The 21,182-nt window shown below is 36.7% G+C and overlaps 3 protein-coding genes across 3 annotated transcripts; 1 reads left to right on the forward strand and 2 right to left on the reverse strand.

Moving 5' to 3' along the window:
• The first annotated feature begins 4,710 nt into the window (after positions 1 to 4,710).
• On the forward strand, positions 4,711 to 6,744 carry LOC140967758 (2-methylpropanoate--CoA ligase CCL4-like). Its single transcript, XM_073428488.1, has one exon. The coding sequence runs from the start codon at positions 4,885 to 4,887 to the stop codon at positions 6,535 to 6,537; it is 1,653 nt and encodes a 550-aa protein (XP_073284589.1). The 5' UTR covers positions 4,711 to 4,884; the 3' UTR covers positions 6,538 to 6,744.
• Positions 6,745 to 13,658: 6,914 nt separating this feature from the next.
• Positions 13,659 to 15,893, reverse strand: LOC140967735 (protein OVEREXPRESSOR OF CATIONIC PEROXIDASE 3-like). Its single transcript, XM_073428454.1, has 4 exons — positions 15,646 to 15,893; positions 15,106 to 15,483; positions 14,333 to 14,641; positions 13,659 to 13,944 (listed from the first exon to the last, which is right to left on the reverse strand). The coding sequence occupies exons 1-4, from the start codon at positions 15,835 to 15,837 to the stop codon at positions 13,795 to 13,797; spliced, it is 1,029 nt and encodes a 342-aa protein (XP_073284555.1). The 5' UTR covers positions 15,838 to 15,893; the 3' UTR covers positions 13,659 to 13,794.
• A 2,744-nt stretch (positions 15,894 to 18,637) lies between these two features.
• LOC140967740 (protein ALTERED XYLOGLUCAN 9-like) lies at positions 18,638 to 20,564 on the reverse strand. The gene is made up of 2 exons (XM_073428462.1): positions 19,065 to 20,564; positions 18,638 to 19,031 (listed from the first exon to the last, which is right to left on the reverse strand). Exon 1 carries the CDS (start codon positions 20,265 to 20,267, stop codon positions 19,167 to 19,169), a length of 1,101 nt encoding a protein of 366 aa, XP_073284563.1. The 5' UTR covers positions 20,268 to 20,564; the 3' UTR covers positions 18,638 to 19,031; positions 19,065 to 19,166.
• Positions 20,565 to 21,182: the final 618 nt, after the last annotated feature.

Below are 21,182 nucleotides of genomic sequence, written 5' to 3' on the forward strand. Positions count from 1 at the left end.
CCATACCTGATATTTTGTATCAATTATCAATATCGTTCATGATAGTAGAACAAAATTAGTCTAGCTGAATCAAAGCTCAACTAATTTTGATTGATATCTTAATATTTATAATTTTAGTCATAGTTTGGTACACTTGAAAAGTGAGCTTTTTAAGTTATCGATAAATTATCATCCATCATCTCATGCTTGGTATATTTTTAAAAAGCTCATTATAATTCAATAGGCAAGTGATAAATGCTTCTCCATGTGGAGAAGGCATTCTTTTGAGTAGGTGTGATGAGCTAAGGATACATGAAAGAATACCTCAAATTGACACAATTACCCTCCATATTTAAAAATGTCTAAACCCTAAACACACCATTCTCCTCAAATTCGTTCGGCATAGGATGTGAACCAGTTGAGCCGAGACGATCAAGCTCGAGCTCAGCTTTTTTAAGATAAATACAGGCTCAACCTCAACTTGAGCTCGATTCGAGATTTTATCATGAGGCCCGAGCTCGGATCGTTTTGAAATTACTAAACTCATCAATAGCTCGAACTCGGTTCGTTAGTAACTTGTTTATCATGTTTAATGAGTAGACTCGAGCTAGGCTCGTTAAGTGGTATTGTTTTCTAGTTCTTTAAGCAAGCTCACTTTCGAGCTCGCAAGCTCTTTTACGAGCTCGTCGAGCATGCTTAGCCAAAGGGCCAACTGTGATATGGGAATCGAAGAGGGTATCTTTTCATTTTATAGTTTTTCAATCTCTTCTTTCTCACTTAGACATTGATGTGGGACAATGTAAGTTATTTCCAATACTTAAGTTATTGTACACTCACGATCCAACAAACTAGCCGAACTCTAGCTAGAGCTCGAGTCACAAAAATAAGCTGAGCTCGAGCTCGCGAACAGTCTCGTGAGCTAATGAGCTTAATGTCCTTAAGCTTGAGATAGACTCGATAAAATTATCAAGCTCGAAATCGAGGTCGAGATCAGTTCAATAAGTTTAATGTATGATCTAGAACGAGTTTTTTTTTATCAAGTTGAGCTCCGAATAGTTCGCTAGCATCTTGGTTCATTTACATCCCTAGTTCGGCTTTTGCAGCTGCAGAAATCTCTCTATATTTGGCGGCTGCGGAATTCTCTCGACATACTTCTCAAGAGGTGTTCGTGCAAAGATCTTCACTCACTGAGGTGAGATTTGTGACTCCATTTTTGTTTTGCGTTTTGAAATAATTTTTATGTTGTTTTGTGCGGCTGTTGGAGTGATTTAGCTCGGATCTTGTTGTAGAATTTGACAACATTTTCTCGTTCACCAAACATGTTGGTTTCTCTGATTTTATGTTCTTATTTTTCTAACAATTCTTTCAAAAATGAAACACATTGATGATGAAATCGATGTCCAAACCCATGCGTTCTTTGTATACATCAAGTACTATAAGGTTGTTTATGGCGGAAAGATGACTCTAACAGACATGTTAGGATGCCAACAAATCCTAAAATGTTTAAATGTTTTATTAGTTGTGGTTTTTATGTTGGGAAAACTCATAAACCGCAAAATCAATCATGCTAAATCATTAATAATTTGACTGAAGAAGCGTACCTAAAGCCATAATCCTGAATTCTTTAAAACATATCTTGATCTTCTAGATCTACACGTTCTTTCTTTGAGAGAATTCTTTAGTTTTCTCTTCTGATCTACTTTCTTAATGAGGAAGAAAATAAGGAACGTGATGTCATGCAATATGGGGACCATGACCCATATATAGATAATGTATATCATTATTTTCTGATTTTTCTGTTTTGGCATATCATAAAAATAGAAATTGTATTTATGTCTCTATACATTAAAGGCCCCACAACCTATTAATTACATTAAATATCAATACCCAAAACTTTAACTGATCACTTTAATTTTGAGCTTAACATAATAGACAACCCACAAATCACATATAAGCTCGTATAAATAAAATTGATCCAACATTTTAGCCGTGTGCTAACAAGTGTTTTCATCTTCTTGGACACAAAACAAATGTAAGAATCCTAATGTGAATTTCTGCAACAAAAGGAGTTCGAATGTTCGATCCAACAGCCACACGATCTGCTTTTGCTCTTGTCTTGTGATCATAATACTCTGTCGCATGTAAATTGTTCCAAGAAATATTGTCGAACATATCCGATATCGCATAAACAATTGTGAATTAGAGTCTTCCTTAGTCTAAAGAAAATTTAATGATATGACAGCATAATGACCCTCTGTGCCTCGTTTCAATCTATTACAGTTGATGTATGAATTAGGACATACTATACAAACCTAATTCAAATGGTAGATCATCATCGCTCATAAGGAGATATTTGGTGTTATTCTCAAGTCAATGTACTTCATCAACAATTTTATTTCATATTAATGTAGTATTGGATGTTTAATCGACACTTGGTAACATGATTAGTAGTCAATATGTGATATTTGCATAAAATATGTATGATTATGGATGAATGAAATATAATTTTGTACGATTCAAGAATGATTACAAGTGAATTAAAAATGAAAATTTTCTAGTTAAAGTAAAATGAAAGTTGACACGACATAAGTAAAATGTCTCATAAAAGTTGTACATGTCTAACCTTCATATGCGTATCAGGACAGTGGACACAACATAGATATAATAGTATAAATGAGGACATACTATGTGACCCTAACTCAAATGAAAAATCATCAATTAACATAGGGAGATATTTGGTGCAATCTAAGAATGAATAAACTGATATCCACTCAATGTGAGCACTCTCCATAGGATACACTTTATTAAAACTTAGATTTGATATTTAATATTTAAAAGAATTAGTTTTCTAATAAAAACTATTTTCCTTGTCTTATAGGAATCTATTTAAAATATCATATCAAAATCAACACAAGCCTATATATATTTAAGAATAATTGATGCAGACGTGTGAAGCGAGATGAGAAGATGCGATAGAACAAAGAGAACTCGCAAAGACGAAGCATCGCTGTGTTGTCGTGACGTGTTGGAGACCTTTGAAGACAACACCCATACAAAGTGTTGATGAGAGAATTGTTTTGTTGCTCGGAATTTCGGCCAAGCAGATTTGCATTTCTGTGTTTGATTATTTTTTTATTGATATTTTGGATGTAATTTATTTTCTTGAATTGTTAATTAAGAAGATAATTTTTCTTTCCTTCACAATTATTTGCTTTGTAAACTCGATTAATTTTCTACTGATTATTTTGTCATTAGGGATCACACAAGTATATTCACTTGTGCATAAATATTCCTGTGTTATTTTAATTATTTGTGTGTTATATTAATTTTTATAACATCATATACACACAGTTTTTATCATCATGTTAAACAAAATACTTTGAACGCCAATTCAGTCAAGAACCTTCATAAAGTAATAATCCAATAGGAGCAGCCACCCCTCTTCGTAGCTCAAATTCATCTATATATATATACCATCTACTCCTGGTAGAGAAGAGCCGGTGCCATATCAAAAAGAACAATCCATCAGCAATAGATTTGTCTGAGCAAGACAAAAGCGTAAGACGAGGAGGGAGATTGTGGCTCCCGGTGTGCAGCTTGGTAAGATGAATATTGCCGCTATAATGTCGAGAATTGCTTATGCCACAAGGGCAGCCGCATTGGAAGAAGCTGAAAAATCCAAGCATGCTGCAAGCTAGGTTCATCCTAAAAGCTAATATTACCTCTGTAAACATTATTTTAAGCAGATATTTGTGAAATAGGGAAACTTTTGATTCATAAACATCAGGTTTCAACAAGAAGAAACTAGAATCCAAGCATGGGAAAACCAGTAGAAAGCGAAGCTTGAAGCAGATAAGGACAAAATAGAGGTAAAAATCTCCTCTTGTATATGACTCCAGTATATATGCAAAGTTACATCACGGTACAAGTCATGTGATATTAAAAGTTGACTTTTAAAAACTCTACAAAAGTTATAGATATTCAAAATGTCGATAAACTTTTAATGACTACATGAAATTCTAAAAAATACAAGAATTAAAGCATAATGTATCACAATAATAAATTACAAAATCCATAAGATTCTATGAAAAAGTTTACAAATGTCAATAAAAGTCATGAAAAATAAATCTACAAAATTTTACTATGAAAATCTTTAGAAAAAAATTAGTAGAACTTTATATGTTCAGACAAAAATTTGTTATTTTAAAAATGTTAGCAAATTTCTACAACGAATATACCTCTTTTAATGTGAGGTTGTGACGAGAAAAAATAAACTTATGCGAACTGATGACTAGTTGGTTAAATAAATGATAAACCACATACTATATATTAAATTTGGGCCTAATTTATGAATCGACATGTTCTTTACTAAAGACCTTATTTATGTTTTTTTTAACGTGAAAAATTAGATTTATGTAAATTTGTTAAAAAAAATTACTAACAATAAAGAAATAAAATTCACTTTTAATTTTTTTTAAAAAAAAATTGTATAAAAGCATGCAATATGTCGTGGAATTGATACGAATAAAACAAAATTATGAATTACGCCGTAATGAAACTATGGCAAAATTGATATTTCGGCTCCTCAATAATAACAAATTGAGTTATTGCAAAAGTGGGACACGTAATGAATAATAAAGACACAAATGTTGCAATAAAATAATAATGGAGATTATGGAATTAATTCAATTTGCCACCTGCTTTCGTTGGGCAACAAGTTTGATGTTACTTATGCCTTAAATGTTGTTTTCTTCGATGGGAATTCTGGAAATCACCTTCAAACCGTGATCCTTCTCGATGTGATTCCATTAATGAGGGTAGAGAAAGAAGCCATGGCATCTGAGTAAGATAAAACCCAACCTGTGCACCCAAAAGTTACGCATATCCAGAGAGAGATACACAGGCATGGAAGAGCTGAAGCGAAGCGCCGCTAATTCATGTCCGCTCACCCCTTTGACGTTTCTTGAGAGGGCAGCGAATGTGTATGGCGACTGCATCTCAGTTATCTACAATTCCATGTCCTACACATGGTCTCAGACGCATGAGCGGTGCTTGAGAATGGCGTCTTCCATTGCTTCTCTCAGAATCCAGAGAGGTCGCGTGGTCTCGGTAATGGCGCCGAACACTCCCGCCATGTACGAGCTCCAATTCGCGGTGCCGATGGCTGGTTATGTAATCAACAACATCAACACTCGCCTGGATTCCAGGACGGTCGCCATCATTCTACGCCACAGTGAATCGAAGCTTGTTTTTGTTGACTTCCAGCTTCTGGGTGTAGTGTTGGAAGCTATTTCTCTGTTCCCTCCCAAAGTGAGGCCTCCATTGATGATCCTCATCGAGAAAGATGAAGGCTTGGTGTCAATGGCAGGAATTCATGATACGTACGAGGCTATGGTGCGAAAAGGCACTTCGGAATTCAAATGGGTTTCGCCGGAAAATGAATGGGATCCCATGACCCTGAATTATACCTCCGGCACAACTTCGTCGCCGAAGGGTGTGGTGCACTCTCACAGATCAATTTTCATCATCACCTACGATTCTTTGATCAATTGGTCGGTTCCGAAGCAGCCGGTTTACCTCTGGACGCTGCCCATGTTCCATTCCAATGGCTGGAGCTACACTTGGGGAATGGCTGCCGTTGGCGGAACCAATATCTGCCTCAGAAAGTTCGATGCCCGCGTGGTGTACGAGGCCATATATGGCTACAACGTTACGCACTTGTGCGGTGCGCCGGTGATACTCAACATGTTGGCAAATTATCCCGGCGCAAGGCCACTGAAGAGCCCGATTCAATTCCTGACCGGCGGAGCTCCACCGCCGGCAGCTGTGGTTCTGAGGACTGAATCATTGGGATTCGCCGTGACCCATGGATACGGGTTGACGGAGGTGGCGGGAGTGGTGGTTTCTTGCGCGTGGAAGTCAAAGTGGAATGCATTTCCGGCGACTGAGAGGGCTAGGCTTAAAGCTAGACAAGGGATTAGGACACTGGGGATCACGGCGGCGGATGTGGTGGACCCAGAAAGTGGAATAAGTGTGAAAAGGGACGGATCAACACTGGGGGAAATCGTGCTCAGAGGTGCCTGCTTGATGCTGGGTTACCTTAAAAACCCCGAAGCCACTTCCAAATGCATGCGGGGAGACGGGTGGCTCTACACCGGAGATGTGGGAGTGATGCACCCAGATGGGTACCTGGAAATAAAAGATCGCTCGAAAGATATCATAATCTCCGGCGGGGAAAATGTGAGCAGCGTGGAGGTTGAGTCGGTGTTATATTCCAATCCGGTGGTGAATGAGGCGGCGGTGGTGGCTCGGCCCGACGATTACTGGGGCGAAACCCCTTGTGCATTCTTGAGCTTGAAGGAGGGGGTGAGCAAGAAACCGCCCGCGGAAAATGAGATGATAGAGTTCTGTCGGGCAAAGCTCCCACATTACATGGTTCCGAGAACGGTGGTTTTCATGGCTGAGCTCCCGAAAACCGCCACCGGCAAAGTCCAAAAGTTCACTCTAAGAGACATTGCCAACAAAATGGGTTCCATGGCATCGGCAAGTCGATTATAGTTTGTCCAACCACATACATTGCAATTATCTGTTATCTTAAGGTATAAAATTTTTTTTATACGATCAATTCATATAGAATAGTTTGAAATTGTTGGAGCTTCCGTTTGCAATATTGTTCTTCCCGAAATTGTTTGTACAACCATACAAGTTTTACTAGTTTGTTTTAGTCTCAACATATTCGTGGATCCATTCAGTTGTAACTTTGTATAATTCATTTAATTAAACGATTTATTGATGGTATGACTTTTTTCTGAAATTATTACAACTTCGTCAAAGTGGTTACGCCTTGCCAGGTTGTCCCACGCTTTACTCCATCAATTCTTGGTCATCCTTGCATTTGCTACACTCTTTTATTTCCATGTTATAATAAAGAAGGCCCTGTTTTATTAAGATTTAGCAGACTTTTATATGCATGATGGATTGCCATTTAACTAGTTAAAATTAATCTAGCATTATTAGTTCATTAATTCAGTATTGCAATTAAAATATAGCACACACGATCGTTAATACGGTCGACAAAAAAGAGTGGTACCATTTGGGAATTGACTAGGAAGTTAACTAAAAGTAATATTGAAAGAGAGATTAGCCATTGGGATTTCATTTTGTCCCTCTTTTGGAAAAACCAGCTGTCCCTCTTCTGAGAAAAATTACTTGAATATATTCAAATTAATCTAACCACAAACAATATGACATTCAAAAGTTAGGAAACGAAATCCGATTCGACCTCAAAGTTATTTTGTCCGATAGTTCACAAACAACTTCTTAAATTTAATATTTTATCGATAATTTAATACGATATAATTATGTGTTAAATACGTGTTTTGAGTCTTTCAAATTTTCATTTTCAAGTTATAATTCAGTAGCTCACAAACAAACTCGAACTCAAGCTTAACTTGGAGCCGAAATGTATTAACTAGAATCGAGGTCGAACTAGAATGTACTTATTCGTTGAGATTTCGCATCATTCAAATATNATTTGCCCGGGAGACATTAATAATGAAGCCAAGTTCCAGCTCAATTGTCTTGATGATGGCATTTATGTGCGGCATTGAAGCGTAAAGTTCCAACTCCCACCTATAAATTATCAAAACTCGGGTCAGCCAAAAGTCAAATGAGAAATCAAACAAATAATTAGCCCAAATTAACTATATTATTTCCACTTGTCATCGTTCCCTTTCTGGTGCCCATTTCCTAAAAAGTGGACAAGCTCTGAATGGCTTACTTTTAATTAATTAAAAGTCAAACGTGGCATTCTTTTTTCTTTGTGTTTTGGGAAATGTTGCTGTATTGATGAGCACAGATGGACGGGCGTTTGCAATCGCACCCCTCGGTATTTATTAAGTTCCACTGGCACACTACAAAAAAAAGTGTTTCTAGTTTGATAGTTCCATTCACTCTTCTTGGTTTAGATTTTACAAATAAGGAATTGAGATTTTGTACTCAAAACATTAATTTGTTTGTCTAGTTTTTGTAAAATAACAGACCCAAAAGCATCGCTTCAACCAAATGTGTAAAATATTCTAGCCGCATACTAAAATTAGAACTAATAGTACTGAAATATTGGTGATGTTGATTTTTTGCTGATCATGATCGAATGTAAATAAATCAAATGCCACCTGAAGAGAGAACAAATCTAAAGCAGTAGCTAAAGTCTCTAAAAATGGAGGACATATCTTCCTTCATGCAGTTGTTACCGCTGTCGTGCGAACGGAGCAAGGATAATTCTGTTTCTTCAATTCACATTACAAGGAATTCAGGTATGATTCGACTTTTTCCCTTCATATTCAGCGGCATACTAAGGACGAAAGTTGGGTGCTCCTCAAAGGATACGCTTATTGGTTTATGCTAAATTTGCAATAAGTGGCCTCTCTTTTGTATCAGGTGAAAAATCGTGGTTAGGTTGATTGATAGTGTGTCTGCTTTCTTATAGGATAAAGAATGCTGGAATTGTTAGAGTAGGTGCACGTCGAGCCAAGTGTTGGCCGAGTGTTCACAATGAAACTCTATGTATAAGCAATCTTTATTTTAATAATATTTGAAATTATTGTTTTGGCACATCTTTATCTGTATACCCATGCTAGTTGCATAGATAAAGCCCTTGAATATACAAATAGTAGAAAGAATATGAGATGCTCATATGATGAGTATCATGAAACTCATATTTGGAATACTGTATATTCTAAACGGTTCCTAGTCGATTCAGCCGCCGCTAAGAAGGATATAGGCCGCTCGAGCTTGAGACTAGTATCTGCGATGTGAGTACCATGTTTCATTGGTAGGGGACATTGTGATGTCCGAGCATGCAGATAGGTGCTCCTGGTAGAGTGCACTGAACAACCCTCCATTAAAGGACTTTCCAAGTGGTTCTCACTTATCGAGTGGAAAAGTCCTAGTTTATGGTTGTACACCATTAGTCCTTATGACCCGGGACAACATTGAGACTCTATGTGCTAGAATTACACTTTGACTTGTTTACCGACTCTCATGGGGTCATCAGGTGGCAAGGTTGGGTGTTCTGTCGAAACATATAGGAGTCGATGCATTGTAGTCGGGGATTCACCGCTTACCTACGGGTATGGATATCCTATGTGTTTTTCATGTATATGTAGTTTGAAATCTCTGATCAGAGTATGGTGGTAATTATGAAAGGGGTTTCATAGATTACACCATCGATGCAACTACGACATGACACATAGTATCGATTCATTGACAACTCTCGATAAACCAATGGTTGTCGAATCGGTCGGGATATATGAGTTGAAGGGACCGTACTGTACGCTAACCATAATTGAATGGTTCTTGCAGGCACTATCATTTGATACCTAGGGAATCATGTAAGCGATGCTGCTAGGCGTTTAACATGATTGGTTGGTTACTATCAGACTTGAGTTCTGACGTTCTTGTTATCAAGGAGTTGATAAGTAAGAATGGAGCAATTGGGGTATGCTCAAATAAGGACATGTTTAGCCCGAATCACATGGAGATGTGAACCCACGGCTAGTTGTATCAATGAACCATTGAGGGCCACACAAGTACTAGCTTTCTAGATCCCGTTGAGAAGTAAAATAGTTCAATATGTTGAACGGCTTATAAAGGAATTTATAAGCGTAAGGAAAATTAGAAATATGACTTCTATAAAGGAGAAAATAGTTCGATGTGTTGAACTGCTTATAAATGAGTTTATAGGCGTAAGGAAAAAAAGAAGTATGACTTCTATGAGAGAAATGTAAATTTTAATTTATGGAAGTGTTCCTAAATTAAAATTTTGACCAAGTGAATAATGTATTTGGGAATTGTGATTTTCATTTACATTATTATGGACTAAATTAAATTAATTCAAGTGTTGAATTAATTAAATCATATTGAGTCTTGTAGAGCTCAATTTAAATAATTATTTAACTAGTGGGACTTGAGTAAATTCAAGTAATGTTTAATTAGTCTCAAATATGTTTGAGATCAAATCAGTCCATGGATTTTTAATTGTTAAAAATCAAATAAAACTTGCATGCATGGGAGGTGAAAGGTTGGGAGACTACTTTTTGAGTTTTCAAGGCATGACATGCAAAAAGTGATTTCAACTTTTCTCACAACCAACACTAGTCTCTCCTTCTCTCCTAGCATGAATAGTGGCCGAAAATACTATTCATTCTCTCCATTTTTTTGTTCTTCAATGGTTGGAGAAAACACTTATTTCTCAAAGAAAAATCCTCATATTTTTCTAGTGCAAAATATGAGGGGATCTACCTAGTTGGTGGTGGGCTTTATTTTAGAGCAAGGAGTGCTCTTTGGAAGCTTGTAGAAGTTCTTGCCATACAAGAGCTAAGGTGTTTACACCTTAGTTGGAGCCATCATCAACCTCAAGAGGTTGATAGGTATTTTTCTAAACACACTATGTATGACATTTTGTTGTTTTTGTATTTGCTACACATTAAATCAAGGTGGCCGAAAATTTCTTATGAAAAATAAAAATTTTAAACTTCCGTTGCGCTTCCGGTCACCGTAACCGATCCCCTTTCAGGAATGAAGTGAATATTTTGATATTTAACAATTATATTACATATGACGATTGTGTATTCATCTTTAACAAAAGTTACCAGCAAATCTTACGGCGCCAAAATCTTTGCGACATGGTCATGATTGAACTTTTCTTGCACTTAAAAATCTCCAAATAAATTTTAAGCTTTGTTGTTCGAAATAATAATAGAAAGTGCACGAATCAAGTTATAGAATAGTGTACTGAGTACGAGTATCATTCCCACATAAACGATATGCACAATTATTATTTTCAGAAATTAAAATTTAATCAAATGTAAATTATTATTGATGTGAATTTATCTATTAAAAATTTAAAGACATATAATTCAATAAGATAATAAAGTCAAGTCAATAAAAATCTTTAAATTAAGTGAGAATGAATTTGTTGATAATCTCACTTAACTTATTATTTCAAATACTTAATCACGACTATTACTCATGTTTTTGACAAATTTTCATAATTTGATAACATATTCTCTCAAGCTATGTTAAACTATTTCAGCACAATGAAACAATTCAATGTTTTTAATTATTTATTAGAGGTGATTGCATGCACGATTTATGAAATTCCTTAACTTTTGACATATTGAACTATCACTATCAATATGTATTCAATTTTATATATCTTTGTAAATTTTAAATTCACGGACTATATTACTCTTTCATATTACAAGCTATTCTTTTGAACTCATTGTCAATATAGGACATCATAAAAGTTAGTTACGCTTTAGTGATTTAAATAAAGACAGTAATATAATCAAACATGAAGCGAAAGTTGATAATCAAATTATATAAAATAACGTCTCGAGCTAGGATCCCTTTAAATCCCAACAAATATATAAATTAGCTAGTAAACATCATCATGAAAATCTCAAAACAATAGTTAAACAATGGTTCTTAAACTAGAAATACTAAAAGAAATGAAGAAGAAAGAAAGACTACGAAAAAATCTCGAGTTCTTTGTTTGCCTCCTCAATCTCGGGAGTTTTTTCTCCACTTCTTGCTTGTAGCAGCTGAAAAATTCTAAGTCTCTTCCTCCCCTCTCGTGTGTTAGAGGTATTTAACCCTGCCTCCAAAAATCTATCCGAAGAAGGAAAGAAATCGTCCACCAAAAAGTTTCCATGTTGAGTCGTGCTGGGGCGGTCAAGAACACTGCCCTAGTTCTGTCCGTGCTCTTGCAAAATCCCTCGAGCGCGTTGGGGCAGTCAAGAATTATCTCCCAATGCGACATGTTCTGTCTCATTACTATATATATATTTTTCCTCCTGGTGCGTGGGTAGTCCAGAATTACCATCGTAGAGCGAGCTTCACTGCCTCAGCTTTTAAATTTCTTATTTCTCGTGCTGGGGGTCTAGAATTACCGTCTTGGCGTGCCTTGCACTGTCCAGCTTCTTCAAAACTCCTAGATTTTCATCTTTTCCGTTCATTTTTCTTAGAAGTCAATAAATCTAGGTGAGCCGTGATCAAATGCAACATTTAACGGCCAAATGAAGGAAAAGTGGACTCAACACACCCATACTAACGCAAACATGGACTAAAAACAATGCACTAAAACATGTAAATACAACCCCTATCAGGCCACGCTCGGTGGGCCTTGAAGGGAGAATGCCACAAATTGAATCAAATCTTTTATGGTGGGCACCCCTTTGGACGTATGCTTTGTTCGGTCCTGGATGGTGCAAGAACCAGGATGAGGAAACTATGCAACTTGGGAGTTGGGGGCATTGGTTGTAGTTTTCATATTGGTCGAGGGAAGGAACTAACCACATGTAAGTAGGCAAAATAATTCTCTAGGATGGGTGGCCATGTTCCAAGTGGAAGAGTGTATACTAACTACTACAGGAGAATATTACCAGTCTCTCGCTTACAAGCACTGCCTGGGACCCTGTTGTGATCAGGTATTGAAATATCACATGTGTTAAACCACTGAACCGGTATCCTCTTATCTCGGATATGATTGAAACCCTGTCTTCCTTTACGAGATATCCTTCCGAATTTGAGCTTTGTTTTAAAAAAATTTGGAAAAATATTGAATGTGTTTGGATCATTGGATGTCCTGTGCTCATACTTTACTCTTAATGTACAGTATGCAGGATCTGCCGTGTTTCCTGTTTTCAGATTTAAGTCAGCCGTCAAATATATACAACTGAGGTTACTTCTAGGTAAGCAAATTTGCAGTGTTATTCGCCTAGGCTTATTATTCTCAGAAATAATTGAGTTGGTGGCTTACATCAGGCAAGCATTAGTTGCGAGACTGAGTGGTTTCACTTTGTCACTTGGAGATCTGGTCCATTGTTTACGTCCCTCCTGATGGTTGCCCCTCAAAAAATGTTGCCTGGGGGTGTCGAAAACGGGGGGAGGTGGAGTGACAATGCAAACCTCAATATGATAATTGATGTAAGCAAAGGGGTTTATGCACAACTTTGTAAAAATATGCCGGGATGTGGAGCAAGTGTTTTTATTGAATTCATACTCGTTTTTTACTATATGGTACGGACTATGAGCTCCATCACATTTGCGTTGTACATTATGACTGATTACAATTGCTTTGTAACATGGTGTAAGATATGTATCTTTCCATTCGTTGCAAGAAACAACTTGGCGAGTATGTTTGTTGTCAAGAGTGCTGCGCAGTATGCATGAGAATATTCACTGCTAACGAAGTCGAGAGATGGCGGGATGGTAGTTCACAAAGATGTGCCAGCAGTCGGGATCGCTAATTGTCGGGATATTTTGAGGAAGTTCACTGATGAGAGCAAATAAACTAGAGAAGTTGGTCCATAATTGAAAAATTAAGAGCAATAAACCAGAGAGACGGAAAATTATCTCCCTTTATGGTTGCCATGACTACGTTTTTTTTTCTCTCTCTCTTTTTTAACTCATGATATTTAACATTAAAAAAACTGAACAAGGCTTTAATCATGTAAAATTCTGATTTTTTATGTCCTCTGATTTCAGATTTCTCAAGTTTTTTTTGGAAAACCGAGTCAAATATCTCTCAACCTTAATGGTCCCGTCCAAAATATACGAAGTTCACCCGTCAACTATCTGGGTACACTTGATACGAACTCAGAAAAACTTATAAATAATTTAATTCAAGAGTGAACGACGTATTCAATTCATGTGAGAAAAGAATTCCATACAACATAGCTATACTGGTTTTCTGTACACATTAGTAAGGCTGCTCTGCAAGTCATTCAAGAAAAAAAAAACAGCAAGTTTTTAACTGGTAAAGACAGTTTGAGAAGCGGATCGACGAAATGGAAGGCGTTTGTCAGGTACCTCATCTTCAGCTCGTTTGTCTTCAAACCATTTCACCACTCGTTTCCGAGGCAGATTTGTCAAATACACAATGCTGCTAATCATCGAATTCTGCATAGCGAGCAAAAAGCCCAATCAATACTTTATCACAAAGAACTACAACGCAAACATGACATATTGGTTTCGATTATTTATCTGGAGTTGGTATCACAGTTGGTTTATATTACGGTAGATGCATAAAAACTTCCGTGAGTGTCCCGCACGATATGCGTGGTTCCCCTATATTCTACACCTAGAGGTCTCAGTGTAACATAGGCTAAACCTTAAACATGACTCAACAAACATTTGATATTCACAGAAATACTCCCATATAATCCACTCCACCACCACCCCGAACCACCCTTGTATTTCTAACATGATAGTATATAATTAACACACACGTCAATGCATTCAGTAAATGTAAAATCACAGCATCAATGCACTGGGTTATTTCACTCACAGTTGGGCGCTTTGTTCGTCCATAGACTAGCTCAAGAGTTTCTATTTGCACTTTCTTCAGTCTTTTTCGGGCAGACCAGTTGTTTCGCATCTCATGAACTGGTAATTTCACCTCAGCTTTAGGCTTTGTAGTTTGTGGTGTCGGCTTCGAGGGAACAGTTTCCTCGATTTTCTCCTCAAGTTCCATGCTTGTTGAAACAGGTTTATCAGGCAAAGCAGCACTCAGCATTACGAGATTTGGAGGAGGGTCACGAAGTAATTTAAGGACAACGGCTCTATCAAGACAGAGATCAGCAGCAAGATTTTTTATCTGCAATCGAAGTCATAAAATATGGTAAAACGATCAAAATTCCCATACCAGATTTCTGTACTAAATAAATGATGAAGTTGCATGTTGCAAAGCCTACTGGAAGTTTGTTCTAGGATAACTGGTATAAGAAAAGCTAAAAATATCCACATACTCAGAAAATCATTGAGCAAAAAGTACATATCCGTATCCATAGATTCAGCAAAGAAAAGTGGACTACAGTCAAAATGTGAGAACAAAACCTCCTTAAACTACCCATACTAGCATAGAAATGGCTTTCTTTTTCTAGTAAGAAGAGCGACTAAAAGGGAGAGTCCTTTGCTTCGACAAGCTCTCCAGCTATATAGATCACACTTACCTAATAAATAATATATTTAGAAAAACAAAACAAGAACCATTCTATAATGTTTAAAATAACATACTACGAACCAAGGAATTGATACAATGAGAGCAAAACTTGGACTTACACTAGTCTTCCGCCGACCATTTTTAAGAGCATAGGCCAATCTTCTGGATTGCCAATTCTTGAGCTTTATCGGGCTTTCCTTCTCTTCATCCTCCGCCTCATCATCATCCAGATTCTCAGATTCTTCTTTCTCGTCTTCATTGTGGTTGTCTCCATCGGCGATGGAGACTAATGCCCCAAGAAGCTCATCGTCCTCCAGAGCCTCGGCTAGTTCGTGCTCAAGTTTTGCAAATTCTTCCTCGCTTAAGAAGTCATCGTCGCCATCTTCACCAATTAAACCATCGTTTTTCAAATCTTCTTCCAGCTGACTAAAAAGTGCATCGAAAGCGTCTTCATCTATTTCATCATCTCCTTCCAGATTTCTCTCTCTCAAAGTTTCCTGCATACAGCACAAAGTTTTAAAATCACAGCAACCAGATTCCCAATACTTATCCATTCAAAGTAAACAAAACCACACAACGATTTCACACTATAACCCACTTTCCCTTCAACGTTCTCTGATTTTTTTTCTCAAAATAATGCACAAAACGTATCTCAGTACCTTGTGTATTTCCTTAACAGGGGCGGGAGGGTTGGCGTTGTTTCTCCGGCGTCTGGAGAAACTAACGACGGCGGTGTGTGAAGGAGGAGACTGATTGAATCGAATGCTTTTAGGATGGCCTGAAAAGACAGACTTTTTATGCGAACCACTGCCCGGGATTGCAATGGATATCCCAAGAGTTGTGGCCGTCATTTGCTTCTGTGTGGCACGGGCGTAACTAGAGAGGGCGATGAAAAGGTCAGAGAATTTAAAATTTTTTAAAAAAAAAAAAAAAAAAAACCACGATTGAAGAATAAAATATTAAATTATATTATTTTATGAATTAAAAAAAAAGTGAAGTTGGTGAAAAATCCCCAATCAAAATATTTCTTTGGGTTCACTCCCTATCTACAAAATTGTGGTACTATGTCATAAAAATGTGGTATACTTCATGTGGAAATGTGGTACTAAAAAAGTACCCAGAGACTGAATACAAAAAAAATCGACGGCTGAGAACTGAAGACCAATTTCCCGTTAAAATAAAATGTAATTTTAATTTATATTCATTATCCTCACATTTGATGAATGGCGATTTTCCTATATTTTATGAGTTACCAGTTTAAGATTACTTTGGGTGATCCTATAGAAGCAAGCTAAATAAAAGAAACAATCTTTTTATTGTTGTGCTTTGAAAGTTATGAATTACTCCGTAGGATAAATCTTGAAAAAGAACGTAGAATCATAGTGCAATACACATTCTATATGATAATTTCGTAGATGGTATAAATTTTGAATCCACGATATATGAATTTGGAGTAGTTCTCTTGTGAGACGGTCTCACGAATATTGATATGTGAGACGAGTCAATTCTACCGATATTCACAATAAAAAATAATATTTTTTCATGAATGACCCAAATAAGAGATCTGTCTCACAAAATACGACCCGTGAAACCGTCTCACACAAGTTTTTGTCATGAATTTGACGCAAAATCTTAACGAGTAAAACATAGTATTACCGAAAATATTTGATTGTATTTATGCTATTTCGTATATCTGTTATTTTGTTGACTTGTTTCTTTATTTTGTTGAAATGTTATTTATTAACATATTTTGCAATGTATTATTTACAAAGACAAATTTATGATTTATATATAATTTAGGCCCAAATTGATAATCCTAGTTCCGCCCTCTATGTATCCGGCTATCCGCAGCATTATTCATTCCAACACGCTTTCTGGAACCACTAGAAGTTGTTTCACGATTTACATAGTACTGCCCCGAATTTACTATTTCAAACTCCACAAAATATTCAAGTATCGAGATGAAAAAGGTGGTGATGTGCTTTCCAACAAACGAAAACCAGTTCTATGTAACTCAAAGAAATCAAATATATGATTGACGAACACTCCCGAAGACATGTATATAAACAAATTTATGTTTATAGATTCCAGTGCACTTCATATTTCGACCCCGAGAAATATTAGAAAAAATTACAAGCAGTAGGAGTAGCAACTCCCATTTGCAACTCCCATTTGACACACGTAGATCGGATTACTTAATCCCAAAAGTTTCTTAAAAGCCATCAATACACTCCCAAGATAATCCAGAATGGATTTCTTTCAGTTCCCCTTCAGCACAATAGTCCACATTTAAGTCGAACCAAGTCGGTTATGGTTCGTTCCATGCATCAGCTACACTTTTGCAACTCCAGATCTCCTTTCATGCTTGCAATCTCTAATACAGATTCGAACATGTCAAGAGGCCCTTCCCCAGATGCAAGCGCACTAATTGCTGCCACCATCATCACAAACTTCGACATCAATGTCTTCTATACTGCCATAAAGGTGATATGGCTCAAGTTTACGATAAACATCGCGATTACTGATTCAATGTCTTTGTTAAATTGTTCTTCACCAAATTTTCTTGATGCCGAGCCTTTTTGCATCCAATGTTCATACCAGTTAAAGAAAGTCCCTGATTTTAAGAAGAGCCTTCTTTCATAACCGCAAGTTTAGAACATGGAAAGCTGATTCCTTTTCATTACCCACCCACTTTATTTTTTGGTAATGTGAGGCGAGTACGGTAAGTAAACTGAGGGTAAGATATAGAAAATTCAAGAAACTTCTTGCAGCCAACTATTATTTTCTGCTCCAACCTTATTGGTGTACTTGGGTGCCAATGAATCAAAACATAAATATCATATTTCAATCCCTTTAGTCATCACAGTCCTATTTGATACCGTGTCACCTGTGGCATACAGTACACCTGAACAAAACTTCCTCTGGCAAAAGTGGTTAAAATGTCAGCAACTTGCGTCAAAGAAGTTGCTTCAGGTAGCTCCATTTCACTTGGCTTTTCAAAGCATCAAAATGAACTGCACTGGTTGTGGCCGCCAATTGAAACCATCAAATTCTCTCATTGTTTCTTGCATCAGGGGAAACCCGATGAAGGTCCTAACAGTTGATTTGGAAGCATGCATTTTGTGACCTAATAATTCATCAAGCCTGCCCCCAACAACTGGTGGAAGGAAAGGCTTCACTGTCACCATCCTGTTCAACTAGCAAGTAAAAAAGGAATACCGAGCTCTTTATCGGAACATTGCCTTTTCAGAAGATTGTTCGTGAAATAGCTCAGGACTTCAAAACTAATATGCATTTCTGCCCTACCTTTAGCATTCTAGATATTTATAACTTTATCTTACCGCCCATGGTTATAACAAACAGCAAGCAGTAAAATTTAGCCACTCATTTATGATACCACCTCTCCCAAGGCCAACAAGGGCATGATATCAAGTTCATCATAAATCACCATACTCAGAGTCGATGTATTTAAATATTTAGATGTATAAGTATACAGATGCATAGGTTCATGAACAAAAGGCAATATTCAAGATTCAAAACAAGTCATGATCCGTTCAATCAAGAGGTACAGATTTCGTTCACCTAAGCACAAGCCATTGTCTCCACAAAACAAATAAAATAGCTAAAAGGTAGATACATTACGATATCTCATGAATAAATAACAAAAAAATTATATACATTTATAATTATAAACAAACTAACATAACTTATCGAGGATTTATGAAGCAAAGTAAACATACCATTAAGAACCAATATAAGGAAACAAAACTAAAAAATCTCGAAAGCCTACATGTATATCAGACAATGTAAACAGCTAATGCAGGAAGGAAAGATCCTGACTGATTGTTTTGGTTGGGGTTGAAAAGGTGTAGTTAGGATACTAGTGCAGAATTACATAGATGTTCACACCAAAGTTGGATGTGAGGTACTAGAAATTGCTCTGACAGTGACTAACAGCAAAAGTCGCATCTTATCGTTCATCAGTTTTCGTGTGCCAAAGAACCAAAATATAAAAAAATCTCCATGTCTGCTGCGACAGCAGAATCTGACTGATGTCGAGTGCCAACTAAGAGAAGACTGGAAAGACTCACAGATTCAAGACTGAAAACACCAAAGAGTACGGCAACTATTTTCAATGCATAAAAATTCCTCGATTATTCAACAGGGATTCAAGATTCCATTATTGTATCTTCTGATTAGATTCGATGAGCAATGCATTCAGCATTATTTGAACGGCGGCATCATAAACAAGTTGATCATAATGCATTCCGTCAACTGTACATTGAGGTCCACATAATTCACTTACCAATCGAATATCTAGTTTCAAAAGTGGCCCACCAGATTGTTGTAATAGCTCGTTTTCGATAAGCTTGTTATTATATAAATCACACATTGTATCAGCCATCCTCTCCCTCTTCTCCTTCGTGTTCAACATTGAATTTATCAATGTTGGAATCCCTAACCAAAAGAAATGCACCAGCTGGGTGGACGGACCCTGGCTTAGCCCTCCATCAATAGCCTCCAAATCCGATGAAACAGGCATAAGAGTCAAACAAGAATCCTTGAAATGCGTTAACGAAACACCATAATCTGAGGCATTGTTAACATGAAGCATGTCCCATAATCCAGCTCCCATCACCATAACATCGGGGTAATTGTCTTTCCCCTTAAAACGAACCATCAATTCAGTCAAATTTCTAACATATGGAGCCCAAAGAAAATCCAACTTCAGAGCAATCTCATCCACCACCACTGAATAATCACTGTGCCTCTTGAACAAATCCCCCCTCACTCTCTCCATTCCCTCGGATCCCATCACTAATTCTAACAAAGAAACCACCATTAACCTCGCCTGAGAATCACCGGCAACCACTACCCAAGACCCATTTAACAAAATAGACGCATCCAATTTCTTCAAACTCTGAAACTGACATTCAGCAACCTTACCAGATTGAATCCACTCCCAAGACCTCTTTCTACAACCAATCTCACTTTCACATTCATCACCACCACTATACATACCACTATGTAAAAAAAAGAGACACGAATCACTATGCAAAGAAGACTCACCAGTTGGGAACGAAATTATATCCGTCGGCGAGAGGAAATCGGAGATTGAAGGGAAATAATGCATCAGATGAACACCGACAGCCAGACTAATGAAGAGGGCACAGCTAAAAAAAAGCATCTTGTTACGGCTCAAATGCCAACCCGCCATTCCCATAGGTACAAACAACACCACACATGCCGCCAATAGACCCAACTGGACGGCCCCGAACATTTGTTGCCCTCTGCTTGCTCGGTCGACACACTTTCCTGCGCTTCTTTCTCACGTCTGCGAACTGGGATTTGATTGGAATGATTAAAAGATCAATTCTTGGTAGCTGGTCTGTAGGCCGATGGCGACTGGACAACAAATTTGTTAATCAGCTGCCGTTTAGAGCGTAGCAACGACGTGTGAAAGTGTTGTTCTGCTCTGTGAAATGGAGAAACCAGACGAACGGGATTCTCTGGGTGTGATTTGCGTTAATATGGCGGCTAAGTTGGGGGAGAGGTAGGAGTTTACGGATTTGATTGTTATTAGATACAAGTGATTTATCAATTCAAGTTCTCTTTCAAAGATAGATTGATTGATGGGGTGTATTTATTCTATATTTTTTAATATTTTTAATGAATTTTTTTAAATGATAGATTTTTATGTAGTTGATAGATTTTTATTGAATCTTATAGAATTGTAAAACAAATTTTATAAACTCTTATAGATTTTTATTCAATATTTTTGTAAACTTTTTCATAGGATTACGTGAATTTTGTAATTTATACTTGTGATTTAATTTTTATTAATTTCTGTTAAATATTTATTGGACATAGATAACCTATTCAATTTTAAATTATTTTGTTATTTATGAATGTAAATAAATTTTACTTACTTAAAAGTTAAATCAATTTAATTTGTGAAAAACGACAAATAAACTATCAAATTTATTGAAATCAAAATTTCAATTCTTTTTGTCTATTCAACATATTAATGAACAATATTTTTACAAGTTCATAATACAATTTTATTAAAGGAACAATCAAAATAATAAGTAGTCTTTTATAAAAAAAATTCTAATCATTATTGACAATTTGATCAACATCGCTCCACATTCCATTGGCTATAATATTCCTCAATGTATTAGCATTTGCCCATTGT

This window comes from Primulina huaijiensis, unplaced genomic scaffold (genome assembly GCF_012295235.1).
Source record: "Primulina huaijiensis isolate GDHJ02 unplaced genomic scaffold, ASM1229523v2 scaffold27947, whole genome shotgun sequence".
Classification (NCBI taxonomy): Eukaryota; Viridiplantae; Streptophyta; class Magnoliopsida; order Lamiales; family Gesneriaceae; genus Primulina; species Primulina huaijiensis.